At 38.3% G+C, this 13,358-nt stretch overlaps 3 protein-coding genes across 3 annotated transcripts; 1 reads left to right on the top strand and 2 right to left on the bottom strand.

Annotated features, from left to right (window-relative positions):
- Positions 1-232: 232 nt before the first annotated feature.
- Positions 233-2,323, bottom strand: LOC106387348. The gene is made up of 3 exons (XM_013827186.3): positions 1,904-2,323; positions 1,379-1,465; positions 233-1,283 (listed from the first exon to the last, which is right to left on the bottom strand). The coding sequence occupies exons 1-3, from the start codon at positions 2,255-2,257 to the stop codon at positions 360-362; spliced, it is 1,365 nt and encodes a 454-aa protein (XP_013682640.1). The 5' UTR covers positions 2,258-2,323; the 3' UTR covers positions 233-359.
- Positions 2,324-3,097: 774 nt separating this feature from the next.
- On the top strand, positions 3,098-5,389 carry LOC106383659. Its single transcript, XM_048762612.1, has one exon. The coding sequence runs from the start codon at positions 3,098-3,100 to the stop codon at positions 5,387-5,389; it is 2,292 nt and encodes a 763-aa protein (XP_048618569.1).
- Positions 5,390-6,993: 1,604 nt separating this feature from the next.
- On the bottom strand, positions 6,994-11,287 carry LOC106387347. The gene is made up of 6 exons (XM_013827185.3): positions 10,741-11,287; positions 9,449-10,302; positions 8,667-9,368; positions 8,133-8,407; positions 7,957-8,038; positions 6,994-7,879 (listed from the first exon to the last, which is right to left on the bottom strand). Exons 2-6 carry the CDS (start codon positions 10,298-10,300, stop codon positions 7,193-7,195), a joined length of 2,598 nt encoding a protein of 865 aa, XP_013682639.3. The 5' UTR covers positions 10,301-10,302; positions 10,741-11,287; the 3' UTR covers positions 6,994-7,192.
- Between the last annotated feature and the right edge of the window lie 2,071 nt (positions 11,288-13,358).

Genomic DNA, 13,358 nt, shown 5'->3' with positions numbered 1-13,358 from the left:
CACAAAACCGTTTCTTTTTTGGGCGTTTCCGACTCCGACCTTTAATGGGCTTATAATTGATCCATGGGCCTTCCTTGAATTTTGTCAATCCGGTTTATTGCAAAACGAAACTTAAATTTTATATGAAACCGGCTAAACCGACCGACACCAAATCTAATTTAACCTATTCTATTTGAGAGGGGAACCTCATCTATGAACTCAACACCTCAGTCGTCCTCTCTTGCACAATTTCTACACAGTTAAAATAATAACAGCTGATAAATTTATATACACAATAATGATTCAAGTAATCTAAGCTCCCTCTACAATTCTTACAATCCAGTAAGGAAAGCTGGGTGTCTTACAAACTATAGTATGTTTCAGTCATTCAAGAAGTTCTCAAAATCGAATGTCAACGGACTGACATTGTCTTCACCTACCGGTTCAGGCAACGGGCTAACCAGGCCGACTTGGTTAGAGCTGTCCATAAGCCAGCTCTCAACTTCCGACAGTTTGGTCTGCAAGACGTTTTCATTGCTTCCCGGTGGTTGCTGTTGAACTGTCTGTGCTTGCAAACCACCAGTGGTAAGAGCAGGTTCAGGTGGCGCAAACAGACCTGCATTTGCCTGAAACTGACCGTCACTTTTGCTCTGGACTGAATGTTGAGTGTAAAGATTGCTCTGAGACCCGGTCACCGCTGCACGATAATCAGGGACATTGAGTTGACGAGTGCGTTGGGCGTACATTTCTGCGGTTATGGTTGGTGGTGCCACTACGGAAGGGATATGGTGGGTGGATTGTGAGACTTTAGCATTGGTATGTAGACCCACCCTGACGCTGTTACCATTTGGTGCACTATACCGAGTTCCTGACGAGGCCATCCGGGACCTCAAGTTAGCACCACTATAAGAACTTCTATCCTTTCGGATGAGGTTGCTGCGACCACCGATCAATGACTGCAACCCATGATTGTGTGGACTTCTCTGCCTGGCGCTGACGTTTGACAGATTAGTAACACGGTTGGATGATGAGCAAGGCCCAATCTCAATCATGCTCCCTGGCAAAGGGTTTTGGGATAACCTGATGATATTTGGAATCGGAGACGGTGGAATCTGGCGGGTCACAGTTGGTGAAGCTGGTAGGGGTTTTGGAGATGGTTCGGTGGGCATAGTTCCGGTCCTGAAGAACTCTCGTTGGTTCCTCCAAATCTTCTCTTTGTCATTAGCATGACAATGTTCTATGCTGGAGATAGCGATACACCAGTATGGACATGGAGCAGGGATGTCACAGACATAACAGTGACACTTCAAAGCAAAAAAAAAAAAAAAGAGGATTAGCCGGGGAAATAAAGAATCCATTAAAGCTCAGTGGAGAATTAGAGAAACTTTGAGATAGTTACCATGTCGCAGTATTTCTCATGTGATGTTGAGTTGAAGGAGTACTTAGCACAGGAATGTCTGGGATGAGGGAAGTCTCGACAGGCTATCTACAAAACAAAAGATGATGGCTTTTGATATTAGGGGAGCATTTTAGTATACAAGACACACCTGCATGAAGATGGAAAAAAAAAAAAACAGTACAATGATTAATATGCAGTTAACACAAAAGAGTTCAACCATCATTCAAACCAAGCCTGATAGCAGCATTTCAATACCCCCAAGACAGGTCCAGAAACAAATGGCTTCAGAAAATTTCAAAGCGTGAAGATTCTCAATCCTGATATAGCTAAACCAATGAAGAACTTAACTACATTCAATCCCAAACAGATTAAGAGAAAAGGAACACAAATTTTCACACAAGACCATCGAGACAATAGTTACCGCAAGAACTAATCTGAAAGAAGGCATATATAAGTTAGTCTTTTAGGCGAAAAGAAAAAAACGAAAGAGATGCAAGAAATAGAGGTGTGATTCGAATACAATACCTCACCCTTTTGACCCACTACAAGCACCTCATCGTCATCGTCATCGTCATCGTTGGCTAATTTATCAGTATCAGTCTTGGTTGTCTTGTCGGGATCACCATCCAGAATCACACAATCGTCGTCATCCTCCTCCAAAGCTTTTGGCTTCCGGTAGTGAGAATCAACGCTGCCTTTCATCTCAGAAAGCACCTCGACTACATCGGTGCTGTCCGAAGACAGATCGTTAAGCCAATCGAAGTCTTCATCGACCTCCTCCTCGTCTGAACTAACATCCACAACTTCGTGATTTCCCGAACCCATCACCTGTATTTTTCCGAAAAGATTCTTTGAATAACAGCGAGACCAACAAGGCATTTAAGGAGGACACCAGATTTTCAGAAATTCGGAGGAAGTGCAACAAGTAAATTAAATGGCTTGACTTTCTCAAAAAGCGAAATTATTATGGGAAAATTGCTAAAAGAGAACAAGAAAACAGCATAGTTGTCCGGTATAAATCTTTTTTTGTCCATTTTTTCTCCGTTTTACCCTTTCCATATGTTAAAATTAATGAAATAAATAGTTATATGAATCAGAAAAATTATTAAAAATATAAACAATTAATAAAACACCCATTTACACAAACACATATTTTTTTTGGGTTGAAAAACATAATAAATAATATTTTTAAATTACGTTCTACTAAAAGTAGAATTCTGTTTCTACACAAAACGGGTAAGTAGAAAATGAATTCTAGAATGAACACATCCATCTACTTGTTTTAGAACGTACAAACTACTTTTTACTATAATTCTAAATATGGGGAATACGTATTCTACTATTTGTAATGATCGTTACTTTTATTCAGAAAACTGTTTCTACTTTTATTGAGTATTCTAAGTTATCAGGAATGCAAAATCTAAAACATATACGAACGTCCACATAGTGTAGAAATTACATTCTGGAATTTTGTTATGTTCTACACAGTGTAGAAGGTGCCTTCTACGGATAAAAAAACTGAATTTTCGAAAATTAAGGAAGTTGCAGTTTTTAAAATATTCTCAAAATATTCTAACTTCCTAAAACGTGTTTTCATTGATTTGGTTCGTGAAAAATTAAAAAAAAAATCGATTTTGAATGTTCTTCTTCACCAATCTATGATTTTCCAATGATTTCTCTATAGTTTGTCTTGTGATTTTTACAAACTCTTGTTCTATGATGCATATCTATACAACATGTGGTGTTTGGGAGTTTGGAGCAACCACGGGATGGGTTTTTACGGCTGATGAGAGAGGGGCTAGGCTACTGTTATTGGAATCAACTTCTACCTTAGAGGATTTTAAAAGAATGGTTTTGGAAGATTTTGATATGGAAGAAGATAGCTTACCCGATTTGGAGTTGAGTTATCTACCTAATGAGTTGATCAATACATCAACTTGTCCGCCTGTGATCATTGCAAATGATCGACAGCTTCAGAATTTTGTTTGTTTTGTTCAAAAGTGTGTTTCTACTCGATTGTGTGTAACATCTAAAGCCAAAGTTGAGAATCTGAATGAACCAGACTTTGATCTTAACAAGTCGCCAGCTGATTCAACTACTGCTCAAGAGGAGGGAAACTCGGTTGATAGGGGGAATGAACCAGCTCCTGTGTTTGTTGAGAGGCAGTGCGAGGAAAAGAAAGAAAAGATTAGAAGAGTCGAAGTTGATGAGGATGCCTATCATGCCGATACCATGATCTCGGCCAAAGAGGACGTACATAAGATGTCAAAGTTTTCTGTGCTCAATGTTGTTAAGAAGGGACAATTGTTTGAGAACAAAACTTTGCTGAAGGCGACTTTTGAGATATGTGCAATGAAGCATAACTTTCACTATGAGGTTATCAAAACGGATAGACAACTTTGGTACGTTAGATGTGAGGATAATGCATGCAATTGGTGTGTTCGAGCAGAGTGTTTGCAGGATTCTGAATATTTCATTATCAAAAAGTATGTCGGTGAACATACATGTGCACCTTCAAACAAAACCAAACCGGGTAGGACTGCTTCGGCCAAAACTATAGGCAGTCTGATTATGCATAGGTATGAAGGGGTTAAGGAAGGGCCGAAATGCAATGATATAATACAGATTATGCTTATGGATCATGGCTGTGAGATCACGAAATCTTTAGCATGGGATGCTCGTGAATATGCGGTTAATGCTGTTAGAGGTATACCAGAGAGAAGTTATGGAAAAATACCGAAATACTTGCACATGCTCAGAGAGGCTAATCCGGGAACACATTCATCGTATGAGATTGACAGCAAAGGGAGATTTCGGTACCTGTTTATTGCATTTGGGCAATCGCTACGAGGATTTAACAGAGTCATAAGGAGGGTTATTGTGGTTGATGGCACTTTTCTGAAGAACAAATACAAAGGAGTTCTATTGGTTGCAACTGCTGTAGACGGAAATTCTAATTTGTATCCTCTTGCATTCGGAGTAGTCGACTCAGAGAATGAAAATTCTTGGGAATGGTTTATGAGACAACTAAATAGTGTCATTGCTGATGATCATCATTTGGCTTTCATTTCGGATAGACATGCGGCCATTGCTAAGGCGCTTGAGACTGTGTATCCAACAGCTAAACATGGTATTTGCATTCATCATTTGTTGAATAATGTGGTAACATATTACCATGGGAAAGGACTTGTTGGGTTGGTTGCAAAGGCGTCCAAGGTTTATAGAGTTGCTGAGTTTGAAAAGATATTTGCTAATGTGTGTAATATCAGTCCGGCAATTGGAAAATACCTAAGGGATGCTGAAGTCCAAAAGTGGGCAAGATGTCAATTCTCTGGATATAGATATGACATAAGGACAACAAACCCTGCCGAATCCATCAACTCTGCTTTGCGTTCGCCGAGAGAGTATCCAATCATTCCCTTGTTGGACAGTATCAGAGAAATGCTGACTCGGTGGTTTTATAACCGTAAGAAAAAGATTTCAAAGCATAATCATCCTCTTACCGAAGATGTGGAGAAAAAGATTGAAAGGAGAACCGAGAAAGGCAAAAGATTTGCAGTTTACCCTGTCAGCGATGGTCGCTTGCTTGTTAGAGGTGATAAAATCGACTGCTTAGTTGATTTGGATAGACGTACTTGCTCATGTGGGAAGTACAACCTGATGAAGATACCTTGTCGGCACGCAATTAAAGCTGGGTTTCATGTTGGCAGACAGCCACACACATTAACTGATTTATTTTACACTACAGAAGCTTGGCGAGAAGCTTATCATGAAAGCATCAATCCTATTGCTGTTCCTGAGGATGCTTGGTCCATGCCAGAAGATGTTGTCGTGGACAATGTGCTACCACCAGAGTCAAGAAAATCAGTTGGAAGGAATAGAAAACGGAGATATGAAACTGTTGAAGATAAACTTCGGTCATCGCAAACATCACAAAAGAGGCAGCCTCGCAAGTGTAGTAGATGTGGTATTAGTGGGCACAACAGAGCAACTTGTAAAATACCAATATAGTCAGTCACATATGGTAAGGGTCAGCTTATATAGCCAGTTCGTTTATATGTTTTTCAATCTCGATTTAATTGTGTTTCAGGTATTTATGTTTCTGTTACAGGTTGGTCTGTTCAAGTATGCAAGTTGTGGTGTTTGAAAGTGCAGTATTGCCTTGTCTCGTATGGTTTTTTCTTCTAAAAACAATCAACTTTGTTTAACTTTGGATACTTTGGATAATTCTTGTATGGTTATTTTATCAGTTTCATTGTTATACATTGGTATTATTTTCACTTCACTTCTCTATCTCTCTGTTTGTTTAGTTATGTTCAGCTATGCTTTTGAGTTCGAGTTTAAGTTTGTTTGACAATAGCTGATGTCTGATTTTTCAACAAAAAAGGTGGATTGTAAGAACAGATCACTGAGCACAAAATATAAGAACCATTTGACTGGTAAAGTCGACACAAATATTGTTGCAACAAAACACTTATTGAAGCCAATACTAAGAACCAAATGACTGGTAAAAATGAAAAAAACACACTAACAAGAAGATACTTAGAACCAGTAGACTGATTTCACTCATTCTTGGCTTCTTAATCTTCCAAAAAGCCATAGAATGCTTCCTAAGCAACCTAATTCGAGTGAATTTTTCTGCTTCCTAACTTCTTCTTCTATTCTCTGTGTGATACTACTTTTCAGATCTTCAATCTCTTCTACAATTCTCCCTTGCTCAGCCTCTACCCTTCGAATCTCATCAAGCAAGGCGTCATCAACCCACTTAAATAAATGATTTTCCTTCTTTCGCTACATAGAAACGAAAATCAAATTAGGAGAAGTAAAATGGAATGAAAAAACATGATGTTTATCCTACACAATCGAAAATCGAATCAGACAAAAAAGGAACATAACAAATCGGTAATTGAATCGAAAAACAAATCAAGACTATGAACCTGTGCCCCTATTTCACATCTATAGAACCGTCGGTAAGGATTGTCATCAGTTCTCGAGTAGAATATCACAACCCCTTTCCCGCACCAGCACCTAGATGGCACCCCGTATGAATGTCGCCTTGAAGTATTCATGTGTGTGAGAAACTGCTTCAGAGAGAAAAAGGAGATTGACGAAAAAGAAGAACAGAAAAAAATGGGAAAAGTCGGGTTTGGTTGCTGAGTTGGTGTTATATATGTCGGGTTTTAGGTTTATTGTGGATCTAGTTCTGGTCGGGTTTGATTGTTGAGTTGGATCAAAAGTCTGGTTTGCAAGAAGCCAAGTTAAGTGTATTACATTTGATTCGATTTATTTACTCCTACGGGATGATCTAGTAAAACAATTATTCTAAATGTTCTTGTGGTCTTGTTCCGGGTTTTTGTTTCGTTTAGGGTATGTTTAGGGTTTAGGTTAGGTTTGACTGTGGTCTTGTTATGGGTTTTTGTTTCGTTTAGGGTATGTTTAGGGTTTAGGTTAGGTTTGACTGTGGTCTTGTTATGGGTTTTTGTTTCGTTTAGGGTATGTTTAGGGTTTAGGTTAGGTTTGACTGTGGTCTTGTTCCGGGTTTTGTGTTTCGGTTAGGGCATGTTTAGGGTTTAGCTTAAGGTTCTAATTTAAAACAGTGTTAAATTCTAGCATTCTTCAGCTAAAAACTCTTAATAACAAAACCACAAGATGTACATTTGATTACAAGAGTCAATCCTAAAAATCATAATTAAACACTAGAAGTTATACAATAAACTAAGCAGTCTTGTTCCTAAAAATGATAATAAAATCTAGAAGTTATACATCAGATTAAGCAATCTTGTTCATTACATTAGAACTTGAAACCAAGCAGTCTCACAAAATCTCTTCTACAGTCGAAGAGAGACACTCCGGGGATTGATACTTTGACATCCTATCAATCAATTCCGGATCATTAGCTGCTTCCCAAAGATCCCATAGAATCCTGTGGCGAGCTTCGATAATGTTACCATCATGCAACAACGACAACTCCAATCCAAGCGCATGACACTCAATGAACTTCACTGCATAGACGCCACAGTCGCATGCACTTTTATTCAGATTCCCAACGGGGACATAGGAAACAGTATATGCACCGACTGCGAAATCCTTCTGGTGTCTCATAGGCTGAACTGCCTTGACAATACGCGGAATAAGGTTTGCGAACCCATCCACCTCCTTGTACCTTTTCTTACCCGAGCAGTCGAACACTTCAATGCTCCTCGTCACGAAACTGATGCACAAGGCGATCCAATGATTCCCACTGACATGAACAGGGACATACAGGCGATCCACATCTATATTCCATATCTCATGTGTCCTGCCATGTGGTGGAAGGACTCCTTTACCGAACTGCAGTAGCAAATTATGAAGCATGTAGCTCTTTCTACCCTGAGCTTCTAAATGACCATACTCTTTTTTAATCATATTGCTGAAGACGACAGTCATGAAGGCGACACGATGAGGTCTCCATCGTTTCAAAGATGTTCTCTCCCGGAATACGTACATTGCAGCGTCAATCTCCTGCATATTTTGAAAATCTTAGCACACACAATGTATTTAAAAGACACATATGGAAGCAAATAGTCTCTAAGGTTTACCAAGCTATTTAACCACTCAGATTTATCCATAAGACGATTAGCAATCTCAAAATCTAAAGTGGCAGGTCCAATCCGTATAGGTCTGAAACCAAATACAATGATAAAATTGTAAAACATTCATTAGTTTATTTTAAATGTATTAATACATGTCAGATGAATGAGAATAGAGTACTTACGTGGAGGAAGTTGACCAAGTTCTAACTTTTTCCCAATCCTCTTCACGGAAAAACACCAACGCGGCATCTGGCGAGTCTTCTTTGGTTCGATCCATTTCCTCATCATTCCACTGCAGTGGAGCCATGTTAAACGGTTTCGATTTACTTAACGTCTCAACTTTCACTTGAGACAGATCAAAACCGTCAACAAATGTAGCTTGGGACAGGTCCCGCAAGTCTTGTGTACTCAATCCAAAATCAAAATCATTAGTTTCTGTAGCAATCTTTTTCCCGTCCTATTCATTAAAATTTAAAACATTGCATATAAGAAGAAGCCATTTATTCATAACACAAACAAAGCATTACATTCATAGAGTTTAATACACAAACATTCAAACATATTACACTTTAGAAACCTATTACACAAAGTTTCACATTCCATATTACATAATATTACACAGTCAATATAAAGTTCCATAAGCCTAGCTCCAGCACCCTAACTCAAGCATCCTAGTTCCAGGTTCATCAAGTTCTACACTTTCTCTTAGGTAGTACCTTTTTTGTTGGAGTAGGTTGATCGCCTTTGCGCTTAGGTTGAGCTTGAGCGCCTTTGCTCTTAGGTGGAGCTTGAGCGCCTTTGCTCTTAGGTGGAGCTTCCTTGGCTTTGCTGTTTAGTGGAGCTTCTTCAGTTTCTTTCTTACTAGGATAGCTTCCTTCACCAGTCAAACTGATTGCGTCCTTGAGCTGTGAAACCTCAATCTCCATCTTTCCCATCCTCTCTGTAAACACCCTCTCCATATTCGCCATTTGCATACTGAGCACATCTCCCAATGAAGTGACAGATGTGCGGATAAGACCCTCAATGAAACTCATAGTTTCAGGACCAAAAGTCAGAAACTTTTCTGCTGATCGCTTACACAGCACCTTCTTCTTTCTTGTCTCTGCTCCTTCATCAAGAAACTTTCTCTTGCCTTTTCCTGCGACCTTAACCGAAGAGTTCTCCTCGTCTGCTACAACATCCGTATGATCCACGATCTTATCAGCTTCTGACCCTCTATCATGGCTGTCGGGTTCCTCCATTTTAGACTCTTCAGGGTCTAAAACTGGCCAGTCTGTGTTGCTCCAATCATACTTGTTCCTGATCCTCCCCAAAACAAGGTCCACTCGTTCATCTTCCATCTCACCCTCCCTTGTGTACTGAGCATCTAGAAACACATCACCATTACCAGTCACTGATATGACCGAGAAGAAGTTATCCTGCAAACAGTTAAAACATGAAAATCCAAACAAAATATATACAACAACCATATAAAAGAAAAAAACAGAGAGAATGTTACCTTCTTAGTTAAGGAGTCCTCGAGCTCAATGATGTCTTCATAAGAAACTTTTGCAACTCCTTTCCAATTGCCACACCTTGGACCTTTGAAGCTGTCTGAGACTCTTCTGCCTAATATTTCTCCAAAATCAGGAATTGCCTCCATAATCCAAATCTGGAGAGCATAGGAGAAACCCTCGAAAATGTAGCTCTCCTTCTTACCCAACTTCTTCATTGCCTTCTCAATCGAACTCAACAGGAAATCATACGAGTGAAGACCCCAATGGAACTTCCGAACCTTGTCAAAATCCATCACCAACTTGATGTACATATGAGGGATGGACACCTTCTCATCTCTCCCCATCACCACACCCACTATTACACACAAGTAGATCAACCTCATCCTATCAAGCCGCGTCCAAGTGTGAACTTCTTGTAGATGAACCTTTCTGATCGACTGCAAGGTGATCTTACCACCTGTGTGCAGTAGGTTACTCCAAAAACCCCCGTCGTTTTTCCATTTCACTACGTCACTGTTAGTTTCCCGTGTAATCTTGAGGCCTGTCACAGCATGGTACTCCTGAAGCGAAAACCGGAGAGGCGTCCTCGCAAAAACAAACCACTTCTCATGCAGCTTTGAGGTAATCAGCTGTCTACATATGAAGCTATCCACTAGTTTCCCAGAGAACTTGAGATCATTTTCGGCAATAGCCATGATATGTGTGAAAACAGGATCTCTCTTCACATCATCGTACTCTGCACACATAGCTTTCTTCAGATCTCTGATAAGTTCCATGCGGCAACTGTTGTTGATCTTCTTAACCCGAGGTTCTGAACCCTCTGCATATAATCGTTTAGGTAGCTCCAGCTCCATATCTACAAAAGATAATAAAACACATGGTTGTTAACAGCAATATCATAAACATGCAAACGTCCGAAACAAGCGTAAGAGTGAAACTGAGCCAGAGTGAAACTGAGCCAAACACAAGATAATAATCAAAAGCAAAACACCATTGTCTAATCAAATTTAAATTTAGAAACACAGTAGATCGATTAATCAAATAAGACAAGTCAATCTCCATCTCGCAATCAAATCAGCAAATTAAGACAATTAACAGTCAAATACACACAAACTTTGTTCAGCGAAATCAGTATCGTAACACTCATAAAGACAAACACAAACACTAACATTGTTCACCAAAATCGGTTCACATAATCAAAAAGTCAATTCAGACAAGCAAACAAATATTGATCCAAGTCAAAGTAACAAACTTAATAATGAAACAAAGACTAAGACAAATCAAAGAAACAAACCGTTCACAAATTGAGACCAGATAGCCGGATGAGAGAGGCGGAGAAGGGGAGAGAAGCCGAAAGGTGGAGAGAAATGGAGAGAAGCGACGAGAAGCAGAGAGGCGGAGAGTAGCGGAGAGGTGAAGAGAATCAGAGAGAAGCGCCGAGAAGCGGAGAGGCAGAGAGGCGGATAAGCTCGATTTTGCCTTTGATTTCACTGGTTCGTCCACAAGATCGCCATCTTCAAAGTCTCAATTTTTTGGCCATCAGAGAGAGGCGGTGAAACAAAAACGAAATTAGTTCAGAGGTGGAGGCAAACAGAGAGAAGCAGCGAGCAGCAGAGAGGCGGAGAAGCTTGATTTCGCCGTTGAATTCACCGGTTATTACACAGGATCGCCATTTTCAAAGTCTCGATTGTTTTTCTTGAGAGAGAGGCGGAGAAACCAACAAGAAATTAGGGTTACGTGTTTTGTTCCCTTTTTGTTTTAACTTTTTTAATATATCTTTGTAACACGTTTTTAAAAAAAAAAAAATTACTTAGCACATGAAACAAACACAATTAAATTATGTTTAATTAGATTAATTCAAGGTTAGTTTTGGAATTTTGGAAAATTTTATACTAAAGGGACAATTTAATGATGGATTTATACCATAGGGACAACTATGTTGTTTTCTTGTTCTCTTTTGGCAATTTTCCCAATTATTATTAGGGTTTGGTTTTGGAGAGAGCCGAAATTGAGTGAGGTAACAACGCCTTCCTCAACCGACTGATCAACAGTAATAGGTCTAGATTGACTCGTTGGTGAATTAAAAGCATCGAGGGTAAAAATGACTTTTATTCTCGTTTCTTTATCTGGGCCTGGCCCAACACGCTTTATTGACTCCTCCTTGTAAGTCCAGCCCAAACGATGGAACTCATCAGGATGGAGTTTCACTCGATTGTTGTTATTATCTCATCAACTTCTTTTCCATTATAACGACGAATCGAGTCATTGCTTCCAATGTAAGTATGTGGCGACCTCGAGCTTAGTAATTTAATGTATGTGAAACAAGGATGAAAATATACATACTCCTTTATTTGTAAAATACACAATTTCCAAAGGCAAAAAAGTAGTGGTGGTGGTGGTGGTGGTGGGCAAAGAGCATGTGCGTCGGGCTCGCCTTCACGGTTTAAATAATAATGCTTCACCACCTTCCGCGTAATAAGCACCGTTTAGCGCGTCACTGCACGTTCTCTCTCTGGTTTGCATGTTTTACTTCTGCATGAAGATATGGGATTATATGTCTTCACTGCAAATCTACCGATAACCTTTTTTAATTTATCTGTCACAAAAATAGCAAAATGATCAAAATAAATTTATTTAAAAAATAAAAAATAAATATTAAAAATTTTAAAATAAAAAAGGTTATTTTGGTTATTTATTTTTAAGGACTATTTTTGTGACAAAAAATTAAAAAAAATGACTATTTGAGAGAATTGTCCAATCTACAATTATGATGAACATAAAGTGTGGATGGTTATTAGGTTTTATATATATGATCTATCGATCATTCTTAATTGAGAGGTTATTGTACGTTTCAAACACATATACAACAACAACAAGACGCAAAAGCATATTTTATATGTTTTATAAAAGTTTTGAACTTCTTTTATTTATGAATAATGCAATCAAACTAAAATTAAAAATAAAAGTAACTTTTTGGTTTATTAAAATATAACCAACTTATCAATTTTTCCAGATTAATTATTGTGGTTTACTGGATTAGAATTTCTGTAGTTTTTGAGGGTCTTTGTCATGTTGGATGTATAAAAAGAAAAAGATAAATATCAAAATTAAAAAGTTTTGAAATTGATTTACTCCTTTCAACTTGGGTTATATCCAAATTTACACCATGTTAAATTTTTAGCACACTACTTGTGTTTAGTTTATTGTACTCAAAAGTTCTGAAAACATAAGATTGATTAAACATAAGTTTCAAGTTTCATGCTTTTTCCTTATCCAAGTCAAAGGGAAATTCGTAAGAGTCAAATCCAACGGCTGAGATCGAAGGAAGAAAGTGGCGCGTGAGAGAGACATCTGAACACAACCGTTTGGTTCGGTTAAGCGCGTTCAAAGTCAATTCTACTTTTCAACGTTTATAAGCTACCACCTTCAACTTTCATGTTTTCATTAATTGGTGCACAAGTTTTTATTATTTCAGTTTTGTCCAAAACTTATACACATCGCTTAGATAATGTTTTGTGGATATTTTGGGATTTTAATTTATTATTATTGAACTTCTAAGATTGCATTTGGGTCAGATTTTGCATAATTAAGAGTTTTGGGTTGTATGCTCATAACATGAAGCCACGTTTTATAGGAGAACTAAGAGTGTGTTTACCTGGAGTCTTTAGTAAAGTTCTTAGTGCGTGTATCCTCACAAAACTTTTAAGGATCGGTTACAAAAACTACTAATTAAAAACCGATTTTAGTGAATTTCTTACACTGTTTGCGGGCTTCAGTTGGTTTGCTTTTAAAATTTTTTTTTTTTAGACAAAAATAAACCTAAGAAATTCAAATTCTTAGGGATAAACATGCTCTAAAGAGAGTAAAATAAGGTGAAAAAGTAAAAATAAAAATGAAATAAAGAAAAAATGG

Source organism: Brassica napus, chromosome C7 (assembly GCF_020379485.1).
Source record: "Brassica napus cultivar Da-Ae chromosome C7, Da-Ae, whole genome shotgun sequence".
In the NCBI taxonomy this organism is placed as follows: Eukaryota; Viridiplantae; Streptophyta; class Magnoliopsida; order Brassicales; family Brassicaceae; genus Brassica; species Brassica napus.
This window is presented reverse-complemented; position numbering and strand designations above follow the sequence as displayed.

Coding starts and splice junctions, on each gene's coding strand:
- LOC106387348 (XM_013827186.3), bottom strand. CDS start 2,257: ATGCCTTGTTGGTCTCGCTGTTATTCAAAGAATCTTTTCGGAAAAATA. Junction 1,466..1,903: donor TAGTGGGTCAAAAGGGTGAG/GTATTGTATTCG, acceptor TTTGTTTTGTAG/ATAGCCTGTCGAGACTTCCC. Junction 1,284..1,378: donor ATGAGAAATACTGCGACATG/GTAACTATCTCA, acceptor TTTGCTTTGAAG/TGTCACTGTTATGTCTGTGA.
- LOC106383659 (XM_048762612.1), top strand. CDS start 3,098: ATGCATATCTATACAACATGTGGTGTTTGGGAGTTTGGAGCAACCACG.
- LOC106387347 (XM_013827185.3), bottom strand. CDS start 10,300: ATGGAGCTGGAGCTACCTAAACGATTATATGCAGAGGGTTCAGAACCT. Junction 9,369..9,448: donor AGGACTCCTTAACTAAGAAG/GTAACATTCTCT, acceptor AACTGTTTGCAG/GATAACTTCTTCTCGGTCAT. Junction 8,408..8,666: donor AACCTACTCCAACAAAAAAG/GTACTACCTAAG, acceptor TTTAATGAATAG/GACGGGAAAAAGATTGCTAC.